This window comes from Protomyctophum parallelum, assembly GCF_964188405.1.
Source record: "Protomyctophum parallelum genome assembly, chromosome: 1".
NCBI classification, from domain to species: domain Eukaryota; kingdom Metazoa; phylum Chordata; class Actinopteri; order Myctophiformes; family Myctophidae; genus Protomyctophum; species Protomyctophum parallelum.
Window position 1 is genome coordinate 105,820,492 of NC_139697.1, and position 13,458 is coordinate 105,833,949.

Here is a 13,458-nt window from a genome sequence, read left to right on the forward strand (position 1 = left end):
ACCTTTAACCTTTAACCTTTAGAGGGGAAACTCATCTCTGACATCAACAAGGTACCCTGACCTTTAACCTTTAACCTTTAGAGGGGAAACTCATCTCTGACATCAACAAGGTACCGACCTTTAACCTTTAACCTTTAGAGGGCAAACTCATCTCTGACATCAACAAGGTACCGACCTTTAACCTTTAACCTTTAGAGGGGAAACTCATCTCTGACATCAACAAGGTACCCTGACCTTTAACCTTTAACCTTTAGAGGGCAAACTCATCTCTGACATCAACAAGGTACCGACCTTTAACCTTTAACCTTTAGAGGGGAAACTCATCTCTGACATCAACAAGGTACCGACCTTTAACCTTTAACCTTTAGAGGGGAAACTCATCTCTGACATCAACAAGGTACTGACCTTTAACCTTTAACCTTTAACCTTTAGAGGGGAAACTCATCTCTGACATCAACAAGGTACCCTGACCTTTAACCTTTAATCTTTAGAGGGGAAACTCATCTCTGACATCAACAAGGTACCCTGACCTGTAACCTTTAACCTTTAGAGGGCAAACTCATCTCTGACATCAACAAGGTACCCTGACCTTTAACCTTTAACCTTTAGAGGGGAAACTCATCTCTGACATCAACAAGGTACCCTGACCTTTAACCTTTAATCTTTAGAGGGGAAACTCATCTCTGACATCAACAAGGTACCCTGACCTTTAACCTTTAATCTTTAGAGGGGAAACTCATCTCTGACATCAACAAGGTACCCTGACCTTTAACCTTTAACCTTTAGAGGGGAAACTCATCTCTGACATCAACAAGGTACCGACCTTTAACCTTTAATCTTTAGAGGGGAAACTCATCTCTGACATCAACAAGGTACCCTGCCCCTAACATTGACCTTGTTTAACTAGGCCTGCGTGCGTGCGTGCGTGCGTGCGTGCGTGCGTGCGTGCGTGCCTGCGTGCGTGCCTGCCTGCGTGCGTGCGTGCGTGCGTGCGTGCGTGCCTGCGTGCGTGCCTGCGTGCGTGCCTGCGTGCGTGCGTGCCAACCAGTAGTGAAAACACTGCAGTGTGTTACAGGTTTAAAAATATTTCAACTGCACTGCAAAGTGGTTTGGAGTCCGTTGTCTAGCAACAGGATATATATGGTATATGGATGCTATTTCTCCCTCTGCTCCCTAAACTGTACAGTACAATATTTAAATAGCATGGTCTGGACTGTACAGTACAATATTTAAATAGCATGGTCTGGACTGTACAGTACAATATTCAAATAGCATGGTCTGGACTGTACAGTACAATATTTAAATAGCATGGTCTGGACTGTACAGTACAATATTTAAATAGCATGGTCTGGACTGTACAGTACAATATTCAAATAGCATGGTCTGGACTGTACAGTACAATATTCAAATAGCATGGTCTGGACTGTACAGTACAATATTTAAATATCACAATACACTGTAGCTGTGATGAATTCACATACACTGTTTACTGTTGTATTTACTGTTAATCCAGTGATTTACAGTAAGCAAGAACAACACATAGCAATGCATCAAATAGATAGAAACAGTCATCTAGGTTCTTGTCTGTGTTTAACGCATTCTGAACGGGAACCCATTTTGGTGTTATAGCATCATGTCATGCTTTAGATATTGAAAAATAGCAGATCTACAAGCTCATATCGCGCCACCGAGTGGCGCGATACGAGCTTGTAGGTCTGCTATTTTTGAAAAATCAAAGAACGACTGAAAACTGTCAGGATGTAGAAGACGTTTATAGAATCTGATCTCAGGTCAGAATGGGTTAATGGCCGCCCCCAATGCATTTCCAATGGAAGTCACATGGTTTGACCAAACATTTGTGTTCGATGGGGAGAAGGGGGGGGCAGAACGCAGCCATCAAACCAAAAAGGTTTGGTCAAATGTTAGATTTTAGATGTGTTGTTGACTGTGCTCCGATTGGCTCCCTGGGAGAACGGTGTTGTTGACTGTGCTCTGATTGGCTCCCTGGGAGAACGGTGTCGTTGACCATGCTCTCATTGGCTCCCTGGGGGAACGGTGTTGTTAACTGTGCTCTGATTGGCTTCCCTGGCAGGCGTGGGAGCGCCTGGAGAAGGCGGAGCATGAGCGCGAGCTGGCCCTGAGGAACGAGCTGATTCGCCAGGAGAAGCTGGAGATGTTGGCGGCTCGCTTCGACCGCAAGGCGGCCATGAGAGAGACCTGGCTGTCTGAGAACCAGAGGCTGGTGTCCCAGGTACGCACACACACACACACACACACACACACACGCACACACACACGCACACGCACACGCACACACACACACACACACACACACACACACACACACACACACACACACACACACACACACACACACACACACACACACACACACACACACACACGGTTGCTGACAACAGGAGCTGTGCTGCTCATAGTTAAAGCAGGACACACCTGGCTGGAACAATTCTTCACACAGCAAGTCACACCTGCATGTTTATATGTACAGTCATCATACTGTATCAGCTATAGATGTACAGTAGAATACAGTAGAATACGCATGTATAAATGGTAAATGTTGCATTTATATAGCGCCGCTTTACATAGATGGTGCATCACATTCACCCATTCACACACACATTCATACACCGATGGCGGCGGAAACCATGCAAGGCACCAACCAGCACATTGGGAGCAATTAGGGGTTCAGTGTCTTGCTCAAGGACACTTTGACAGTAACTCTGGGGGAGCCCGGGGTCGAACTGGCAACCTTACGGTTACCATCCAGGCACTCTACCCCTGAGCCACCGCCACCCTGTATCAAATCTCCTGTCCTCCACCTCTCTCTGTAATCTAACTTATAATAAATAAAACTCCTCTCTCTCCCTCTCTCTCTCTCTCCCTCTCTCCCCCCCTCTCTCTCTCTCCCCCCTCTCTCTCTCTCTCTCTCTCCCCCCCCCCCCCCCTCCCTCTCTCTCTCTCCATCAGGATAACTTCGGTACGGACCTGGGCGCGGTGGAGGCCGCCACCCGTAAGCACGAGGCCATTGAGACGGACATCGGGGCGTACGGGGAGCGCGTGGCGGCGGTGCAGGAGGTGGCGCGGCGCCTGGAGGCGGAGTCGTACCACGACGTGCGGCGCGTGGCGGCGCGGCGCGACAACGTGCTGCGGCTCTGGGAGTACCTGAAGGAGCTGCTGGCGGCGCGGCGCGAGAGGCTCAACTCACACCGAGACCTGCAGAGGCTCATGCAGGAGATGAGATACATCCTGGACTGGATGGGAGACATGAAGGTAAGGAGATGAAGTTCTCAACGGGCCCAGCCCCGACCCTACCCTAACTGGTTCGGCCTGAGGCCCAGCCCCGACCCTACCCTAACTGGGTCGGCCCGAGGCCCAGCCCGACCCTAACTGGGTCGGCCCGAGGCCCAGCCCCGACCCTACCCTAACTGGTTCGGCCCGAGGCCCAGCCCCGACCCTACCCTAACTGGGTCGGCCCGAGGCCCAGCCCGACCCTACCCTAACTGGGTCGGCCCGAGGCCCAGCCCCGACCCTACCCTAACTGGTTCGGCCCGAGGCCCAGCCCCGACCCTACCCTAACTGGGTCGGCCTAAAGATTACCATAATGTTGGGCCCGAAGCCCCGACAAAAGCCCGACTGTGGAAAAAAAAGAAGATAGCCACTAGGCGGGGCCACCGTGCTTCATTTGGCTTCCTTTTGACATGTTTTCTGACGCTGCAGTGCCAAAAAAAAGCCCTGAATTGATTTTAATTGAGAACAGAACGGACTAATAGTATTAGTCGCTGAAAGTCCCTCCCCCTTTCAGAACAACGAGTGGCCCAGGAAATGGTTCTTCATTTTCACCATAGGCCATTCCTAAAGTATTTATTTAAAGACGGTTACGCCGCGGACAAAGACAACTCGGATCGTGACAAATCATGACAATGAACACAATGTTTTGGGCCGATCAAATAATTTATAAGAAGTAGTGTTGTCTCCTGCCTTTATTTTCTTCTTTCTAATGATTTGATCGGCCCCAAAACATTGTGTTCATTGTCATGATTTGTCACGATCCGAGTTGTCTTTGTCCGCGGCGTAACCGTCTTTAAATAAATACTTTAGGAATCGCCTATGGTGAAAATGAATGGAGAACTCGTTGTTCTGAAAGGGGGAGGGACTGCGACGCTCTATAGCATACACTATAGGCTACAGAGAAGACCATACTGTATATGCGCTTCAAATTACACTATCTGACTTCAGTCAGATTCAGTCAGATAGTGTAATTTGAAGCGCATATATGATGCGTCTTCTCACTGCCCTCGCATCGCGTTACCTTATGATGACCAGAGGAACTCTTCTGCAGCCGTTTGGCAGACTCAGTCGGCACTTCGTTTCTAATTCTATACACTCATCAATCATTTTGGGACAAATGAAAGCTTTGAATCCGTTTGTTCTCTCTGTGTCTCCTCCAGGGTCTTTACCTTGTTGTTCTCTGTGTCTCCAGGGTCTTTACCTTGTTGTTCTCTGTGTCTCCAGGGTCTTTACCTTGTTGTTCTCTGTGTCTCCTCCAGGGTCTTTACCTTGTTGTTCTCTGTGTCTCCTCCAGGGTCTTTACCTTGTTGTTCTCTGTGTCTCCTCCAGGGTCTTTACCTTGTTGTTCTCTGTGTCTCCTCCAGGGTCTTTACCCTGTTGTTCTCTGTGTCTCCTCCAGGGTCTTTACCTTGTTGTTCTCTGTGTCTCCAGGGTCTTTACCTTGTTGTTCCCTGTGTCTCCTCCAGGGTCTTTACCTTGTTGTTCTCTGTGTCTCCAGGGTCTTTACCTTGTTGTTCTCTGTGTCTCCTCCAGGGTCTTTACCCTGTTGTTCTCTGTGTCTCCTCCAGGGTCTTTACCTTGTTGTTCTCTGTGTCTCCTCCAGGGTCTTTACCCTGTTGTTCTCTGTGTCTCCTCCAGGGTCTTTACCTTGTTGTTCTCTGTGTCTCCAGGGTCTTTACCTTGTTGTTCTCTGTGTCTCCTCCAGGGTCTTTACCTTGTTGTTCTCTGTGTCTCCAGGGTCTTTACCTTGTTGTCCTCTGTGTCTCCAGGGTATTTACCTTGTTGTTCTCTGTGTCTCCTCCAGGGTCTTTACCTTGTTGTTCTCTGTGTCTCCTCCAGGGTCTTTACCTTGTTGTTCTCTGTGTCTCCAGGGTCTTTACCTTGTTGTTCTCTGTGTCTCCAGGGTCTTTACCTTGTTGTCCTCTGTGTCTCCTCCAGGGTCTTTACCTTGTTGTTCTCTGTGTCTCCTCCAGGGTCTTTACCTTGTTGTTCTCTGTGTCTCCTCCAGGGTCTTTACCTTGTTGTTCTCTGTGTCTCCAGGGTCTTTACCTTGTTGTTCTCTGTGTCTCCAGGGTCTTTACCTTGTTGTTCTCTGTGTCTCCTCCAGGGTCTTTACCTTGTTGTTCTCTGTGTCTCATCCAGGGTCTTTACCTTGTTGTTCTCTGTGTCTCCAGGGTCTTTACCTTGTTGTTCTCTGTGTCTCCAGGGTCTTTACCTTGTTGTTCTCTGTGTCTCCAGGGTCTTTACCTTGTTGTTCTCTGTGTCTCCTCCAGGGTCTTTACCTTGTTGTTCTCTGTGTCTCCAGGGTCTTTACCTTGTTGTTCTCTGTGTCTCCTCCAGGGTCTTTACCTTGTTGTTCTCTGTGTCTCCAGGGTCTTTACCTTGTTGTTCTCTGTGTCTCCAGGGTCTTTACCTTGTTGTCCTCTGTGTCTCCAGGGTCTTTACCCTGTTGTTCTCTGTGTCTCCTCCAGGGTCTTTACCTTGTTGTTCTCTGTGTCTCCTCCAGGGTCTTTACCTTGTTGTTCTCTGTGTCTCCTCCAGGGTCTTTACCTTGTTGTTCTCTCTGTGTCTCCAGGGTCTTTACCTTGTTGTTCTCTGTGTCTCCTCCAGGGTCTTTACCTTGTTGTTCTCTGTGTCTCCTCCAGGGTCTTTACCTTGTTGTTCTCTGTGTCTCCTCCAGGGTCTTTACCTTGTTGTTCTCTGTGTCTCCTCCAGGGTCTTTACCTTGTTGTTCTCTGTGTCTCCTCCAGGGTCTTTACCTTGTTGTTCTCTGTGTCTCCTCCAGGGTCTTTACCTTGTTGTTCTCTGTGTCTCCTCCAGGGTCTTTACCTTGTTGTTCTCTGTGTCTCCTCCAGGGTCTTTACCTTGTTGTTCTCTGTGTCTCCTCCAGGGTCTTTACCTTGTTGTTCTCTCTGTGTCTCCAGGGTCTTTACCTTGTTGTTCTCTGTGTCTCCTCCAGGGTCTTTACCTTGTTGTTCTCTGTGTCTCCTCCAGGGTCTTTACCTTGTTGTTCTCTGTGTGTCTCCAGGGTCTTTACCTTGTTGTTCTCTGTGTCTCCTCCAGGGTCTTTACCTTGTTGTTCTCTGTGTCTCCAGGGTCGTCTGCAGTCTCAGGACTGTGGCAAACACCTCCATGACGTCCTGGACCTTCTGCAGACGCACAGCCTGGTGGAGGCGGACATCTCAGCGCAGGCCGAGAGGATCAGGGGAGTCCAGGGAGCCGCGCAGCGCTTCACCTCGCACCAGCAAGGTACGCTTCATCACTGAACCCGTTCAGGCCTGAGATCAGATTCTATAAATGTCTTCTACATCCTGACAGTTTTCCATTCTGACCTGAGATCAGTTTCTATAAATGTCTTCCACATCCTGACAGTTTTCCATTCTGACCTGAGATCAGATTAAAAAAATGTCTTCTATGTCAGTTGCTCGTCGATTTTCATAGCCTGACGTCGACATTTAAAAACAATTCTTCTAAATCCTGACAGTTTTCTGAAATACCTCATGTTTCTGTATCAGTGGTGCTCAATATTTCATGTCAAGGACCCCCAAACATGATTTCTAATCCCCCCCCCCTTCCAGAAGCAAAGATTTGAGTTAAAAACGCAAGCTCTGAAAGAAAATATATATATTCAAAGAAAAATGTCAGGTGCAGTACTTAGTTTAGACAGTTTTTGGTTTAGACTTTTGGTTCTAACTAGTCTAAAACTAAGTATCCACCCTAAACCTAACCTTAACCCATGTCTAACTAGTCTAAAACTAAGTATCCACCCTAAACCTAACCTTAACCCATGTCTAACTAGTCTAAAACTAAGTATCCACCCTAAACCTAACCTTAACCCATGTCTAACTAGTCTAAACTAAGTATCCACCCTAAACCTAACCTTAAGCCATGTCTAACTAGTCTAAAACTAAGTATCCACCCTAAACCTAACCTTAACCCATGTCTAACTAGTCTAAAACTAAGTATCCACCCTAAACCTAACCTTAACCCATGTCTAACTAGTCTAAACTAAGTATCCACCCTAAACCTAACCTTAACCCATGTCTAACTAGTCTAAAACTAAGTATCCACCCTAAACCTAACCTTAACCCATGTCTAACTAGTCTAAAACTAAGTATCCACCCTAAACCTAACCTTAAGCCATGTCTAACTAGTCTAAACTAAGTATCCACCCTAAACCTAACCTTAAGCCATGTCTAACTAGTCTAAACTAAGTATGCACCCTAAACCTAACCTTAACCCATGTCTAACTAGTCTAAACTAAGTATGCACCCTAAACCTAACCTTAACCCATGTCTAACTAGTCTAAACTAAGTATCCACCCTAAACCTAACCTTAACCCATGTCTAACTAGTCTAAAACTAAGTATGCACCCTAAACCTAACCTTAACCCATGTCTAACTAGTCTAAAACTAAGTATCCACCCTAAACCTAACCTTAACCCATGTCTAACTAGTCTAAACTAAGTATCCACCCTAAACCTAACCTTAAGCCATGTCTAACTAGTCTAAACTAAGTATGCACTCTAAACCTAACCTTAAGCCATGTCTAACTAGTCTAAACTAAGTATGCACCCTAAACCTAACCTTAACCCATGTCTAACTAGTCTAAACTAAGTATGCACCCTAAACCTAACCTTAACCCATGTCTAACTAGTCTAAAACTAAGTATCCACCCTAAACCTAACCTTAAGCCATGTCTAACTAGTCTAAAACTAAGTATGCACCCTAAACCTAACCTTAAGCCATGTCTAACTAGTCTAAACTAAGTATGCACCCTAAACCTAACCTTAAGCCATGTCTAACTAGTCTAAACTAAGTATGCACCCTAAACCTAACCTTAACCCATGTCTAACCAATGACTAGTCTAAACTAAGTATGCACCCTAAACCTAACCTTAAGCCATGTCTAACTAGTCTAAACTAAGTATCCACCCTAAACCTAACCTTAACCCATGTCTAACTAGTCTAAACTAAGTATGCACCCTAAACCTAACCTTAACCCATGTCTAACTAGTCTAAACTAAGTATCCACCCTAAACCTAACCTTAACCCATGTCTAACTAGTCTAAACTAAGTATCCACCCTAAACCTAACCTTAACCCATGTCTAACTAGTCTAAAACTAAGTATCCACCCTAAACCTAACCTTAACCCATGTCTAACTAGTCTAAACTAAGTATCCACCCTAAACCTAACCTTAACCCATGTCTAACTAGTCTAAACTAAGTATGCACCCTAAACCTAACCTTAAGCCATGTCTAACTAGTCTAAACTAAGTATGCACCCTAAACCTAACCTTAACCCATGTCTAACTAGTCTAAACTAAGTATCCACCCTAAAGCTAACCTTAACCCATGTCTAACTAGTCTAAACTAAGTATCCACCCTAAACCTAACCTTAACCCATGTCTAACTAGTCTAAAACTAAGTATCCACCCTAAACCTAACCTTAACCCATGTCTAACTAGTCTAAACTAAGTATGCACCCTAAACCTAACCTTAAGCCATGTCTACCTAGTCTAAACTAAGTATGCACCCTAAACCTAACCTTAACCCATGTCTAACTAGTCTAAAACTAAGTATCCACCCTAAACCTAACCTTAACCCATGTCTAACTAGTCTAAACTAAGTATCCACCCTAAACCTAACCTTAACCCATGTCTACCTAGTCTAAACTAAGTATGCACCCTAAACCTAACCTTAACCCATGTCTAACTAGTCTAAACTAAGTATCCACCCTAAAGCTAACCTTAACCCATGTCTAACTAGTCTAAACTAAGTATCCACCCTAAACCTAACCTTAACCCATGTCTAACTAGTCTAAAACTAAGTATCCACCCTAAACCTAACCTTAACCCATGTCTAACTAGTCTAAACTAAGTATGCACCCTAAACCTAACCTTAAGCCATGTCTACCTAGTCTAAACTAAGTATGCACCCTAAACCTAACCTTAACCCATGTCTAACTAGTCTAAAACTAAGTATCCACCCTAAACCTAACCTTAAGCCATGTCTAACTAGTCTAAAACTAAGTATGCACCCTAAACCTAACCTTAAGCCATGTCTAACTAGTCTAAACTAAGTATGCACCCTAAACCTAACCTTAACCCATGTCTAACTAGTCTAAACTAAGTATGCACCCTAAACCTAACCTTAACCCATGTCTAACTAGTCTAAACTAAGTATGCACCCTAAACCTAACCTTAACCCATGTCTAACTAGTCTAAACTAAGTATCCACCCTAAACCTAACCTTAACCCATGTCTAACTAGTCTAAAACTAAGTATCCACCCTAAACCTAACCTTAACCCATGTCTAACTAGTCTAAAACTAAGTATGCACCCTAAACCTAACCTTAACCCATGTCTAACTAGTCTAAAACTAAGTATCCACCCTAAACCTAACCTTAACCCATGTCTAACTAGTCTAAACTAAGTATCCACCCTAAACCTAACCTTAACCCATGTCTAACTAGTCTAAACTAAGTATCCACCCTAAACCTAACCTTAACCCATGTCTAACTAGTCTAAACTAAGTATGCACCCTAAACCTAACCTTAACCCATGTCTAACTAGTCTAAACTAAGTATGCACCCTAAACCTAACCTTAAGCCATGTCTAACTAGTCTAAACTAAGTATGCACCCTAAACCTAATCTTAAGCCATGTCTAACTAGTCTAAACTAAGTATGCACCCCTGAAGCCACTGCTCTACACACTGTGTTACCGTGGCTGTTGTTTCACTGCTCTGATGAAATTAAACTGTTCTCTCTAGGAAGAGAATGATATTAAAGTCAAACGGCTCCTTGGAGAGTCTAGTCTACACTAATAAAACACAGCAGCTCTCATTGTTCCTGCTGTTATATTTAACGCTATAGGGTGTTATTATCGTCAAGGTGAAAGGGGCTGATATAATATAAATCTTTATTATTCCCATTCTGGGCGGGAAACCCTTTTTGGTGTTTTAAGCATTATGTTATACTTTAGCTATTGAAAAATAGCAGATCTACAAGCTCATATCGTGAGCTTGTAGATCTGCTATTTTTTGGAAAATCGTGACACAAATGTGGCTTGAATATATATTCTTTCAGAGCGAACGTTTTTAACTCAAATCTTTGCTCTCTAAACTGCCTCCCCCTGGCCAGCCGGGGCGCCTGATGGAGGGGAAAGGAACTGGTTGGAATAACGTGTTTCTTTCACGCGCTACGTCCAACCAGGGAAACTCCCCCCTGTCAGGTGTAAAGGAGCAACTTAGACACTCAGGCATGAAGGATGCATGAGTTCAAGTCCGTTGGTCTCCCCTTGTCCCCCATATATGGGGACTAGGTTGGTCTCCCCTTGTCCCCCATATATGGGGACTAGGTTGGTCTCCCCTTGTCCCCCATATATGGGGACTAGGTTGGTCTCCCCTTGTCCCCCATATATGGGGACTAGGTTGGTCTCCCCTTGTCCCCCATATATGGGGACTAGGTTGGTCTCCCCTTGTCCCCCATATATGGGGACTAGGTTGCTCTCCCCTTGTCCCCCATATATGGGGACTAGGTTGGTGGAGGGTGTGTATAGAGCCCAGGATCACATTAGATGATTGACACAGGGGTGAAAAATGGGTTACAAAAATGGGATAAAAAATATATAAAAAAAAAGAAACTGTCAGGATTTAGAAGACTCAGAGGGCTGTATTCTGCGTGTCTTAAGTACCAGGTCTTATTCCCTAACTTGAGTAAACTAAAGACCTGGAGGCGTGGTCAATGCTCTTTGGCCACTCAGAATAGCCAAATGGCATTGACCACGCCTCCAGGTCTTTAGTTTACTCAGGTTAGGGAATAAGACCTGGTACTTAAGACACGCAAAATACAGCCCATAGACTCAGGTCTAAATGTGTCATTGATGTGTCGTTGATGTGTCGTTGATGTGTCGTTGATGTGTCGTTGATGTGTCGTTGATGTGTCGTTGATGTGTCGTTGATGTGTCGTTGATGTGTCATTAATGTGTCCCGTCCCGTTCCAGCCTACAAGCCGTGCGAGCCGGCTCTGGTGGAGGAGCGAGTGGAGCTGCTGGGTCGGGCCTACGAGGAGCTGGGCAGTCTGGCCGGGACCAGGAGGGTCCGACTGGAGGACTCACGGCGCCTCTGGCAGTTCCTCTGGGAGCTGGGAGAGGAGGGGGCCTGGATACGAGAACAGGTATCTATAGAGAGAGGGGAGAGGAGAGGAGAGGAGAGGGGAGGGGAGGGGAGGGGAGGGGAGGGGAGGGGAGGGGAGGGGAGAGGAGAGGAGAGGAGAGGAGAGGAGAGGAGAGGAGAGGAGAGGAGAGGAGAGGAGAGGAGAGGAGAGGAGAGGAGAGGAGAGGAGAGGAGAGGGGTGTAAGGCCTAAAAAAAAAAACCTTTGGTTTCCGATTGGCTGTCATTTTTGGGCTGAGTAGGTAGGGAATTTATTTTATTTTATTTTTTTATTTTTCGTGGGAAGGATGGGTAGCAAGGAATTTCTTTTATTTTATTTTATTTTATTTTTTATTTTTTTCGTGGGAAGGATGGGTAGCAAGGATTTTTTTCTTTTTTTTCCTACGGCAATGATGGATAGGCTTCTTTTTTAATAACTTCAATATTTGCCTGAAATACCATCTTTTAAATAATGAATGGTTCAAGTACACATAACACTGTATGCCTACAGCTAAACATTTGAAAACTTTGAATAGAATGTCCACACACTGGTTGAATACTTTAGAGTTTTAATTGGTTAACTCCAAACCAAAGTAAAGTGCTGCATCACTCACATACCAAAAATAAATACAAATGTAAAAAAAAATCTTCAAGTAATAAAGCTGAAACATGAACTTGAAGCAGAGAGCTACTGGCTATCCCTGGATCAAACAAATCAACTTAAACCAACCAATGGCATGAGGAGTTGGAAAACCAAGAATACTGACTGGTGAATGAATTATACCAGGATTTGAAAATAATATAACATTTTACCCCAGGGTATGAGATGAGCTCAATTCAGAATGAGGAGCTTTAACAATTAAGTCCATTCTAAATACTGATATACAGTATGCAGCTTAAAAGTGAATAGTGTTAGAACGGTGGTTGGTCAAACAGATTAGAACGGTGGTTGTTGAACTTGCTACCGCTGTCTGGCCTCTGGTTTGCGAACCAAATGAATTGCTTAGTGTTCAGCATCAAAGTATATAACTTAAGTTAACTTGCCATATGCTTAAATGTTCTATACGCCCATCGATTAATCCGCAATAGCTCGTTTTGGAAGCGTCGGGGCTTAACGAGACACTGCTGTCTCGCTGAACCCAGCTGGGTGAATAACCTAAATCAACGTCACCACGGTAAATGCTCCATATAACTATGAAAGCGCTAAATGTTAATGTTCACTGCATACACGTAATATAGTTGACCAAGCAATGTTACAGTCCACTGTAGGCTACAGCTATTTGGTTTCCAAATCATAGCGCTGTAGACTACAGCAATTTAATTTCCGCATCGTGTGCCCAAAAGAACAGATCTGCAAGCTGTCGACACGCAATCGAGCGGCATGTTGATAGTTTGTATGTCTGTTATTTTGGTTAGGCAACGCACATTACGCGTGGTATGTGAGTTTGAGAGGCAATGATTAATGTAGGCCTACAGGAGCCTAGTAGATTATAGCCAAGTTGACAGTTGTCATAATATTGTATATCTCTGTTCTGGACTGTTGCACAACGTTAGCCAACGGTGAATGATGAAAAAGTTGCACTTTGTTAACGAGGACAGTATTGGACATGCTGCGTCACTTCAGAGGATCGCTGCTACTTTGATTCAAAGATGTTTACTCACCCCTGGAAATCGCTGGAAACCATTAGAATGTTGGAAATGGAACGTGAGTTACAACCTCAAGTAGCCTACCATGCACCTCGCGATGACGCATTCAAAAACATTTGCGCACGTGATATTTTAGACGAAAGAAAACTTTATTTTGACTTTGCGCGTCTCGATGGTCTCATCAAAGAGAATTTTAATGAATTTTAATGTCTTGACTCGGTCGTATTCTGAGCTTTTTTTTTTTTTTTTTTTTTCACCAAATGCCAATAAAATAATATGAGTCGCGCATATTTAATAGAGTCGGTCGGCAACCGGAAACCAAAGTTTTTTTTTGTTAGGCCTAAACAAA

The 13,458-nt window shown here is 44.7% G+C and overlaps 1 protein-coding gene across 1 annotated transcript in view; it reads left to right on the top strand.

The window, feature by feature from the left end:
- Nucleotides 1-13,458, top strand: part of sptbn2 (spectrin, beta, non-erythrocytic 2) — a 211,447-nt gene that overhangs the window by 125,418 nt on the left and 72,571 nt on the right. Inside the window, exons 10-13 of the mRNA XM_083784841.1 lie at nt 2,093-2,251; nt 2,989-3,291; nt 6,405-6,558; nt 11,314-11,486. Of these exons, the coding sequence (XP_083640967.1) occupies nt 2,093-2,251; nt 2,989-3,291; nt 6,405-6,558; nt 11,314-11,486 (789 nt within the window). The remainder of the gene's footprint in view (nt 1-2,092; nt 2,252-2,988; nt 3,292-6,404; nt 6,559-11,313; nt 11,487-13,458) is intronic.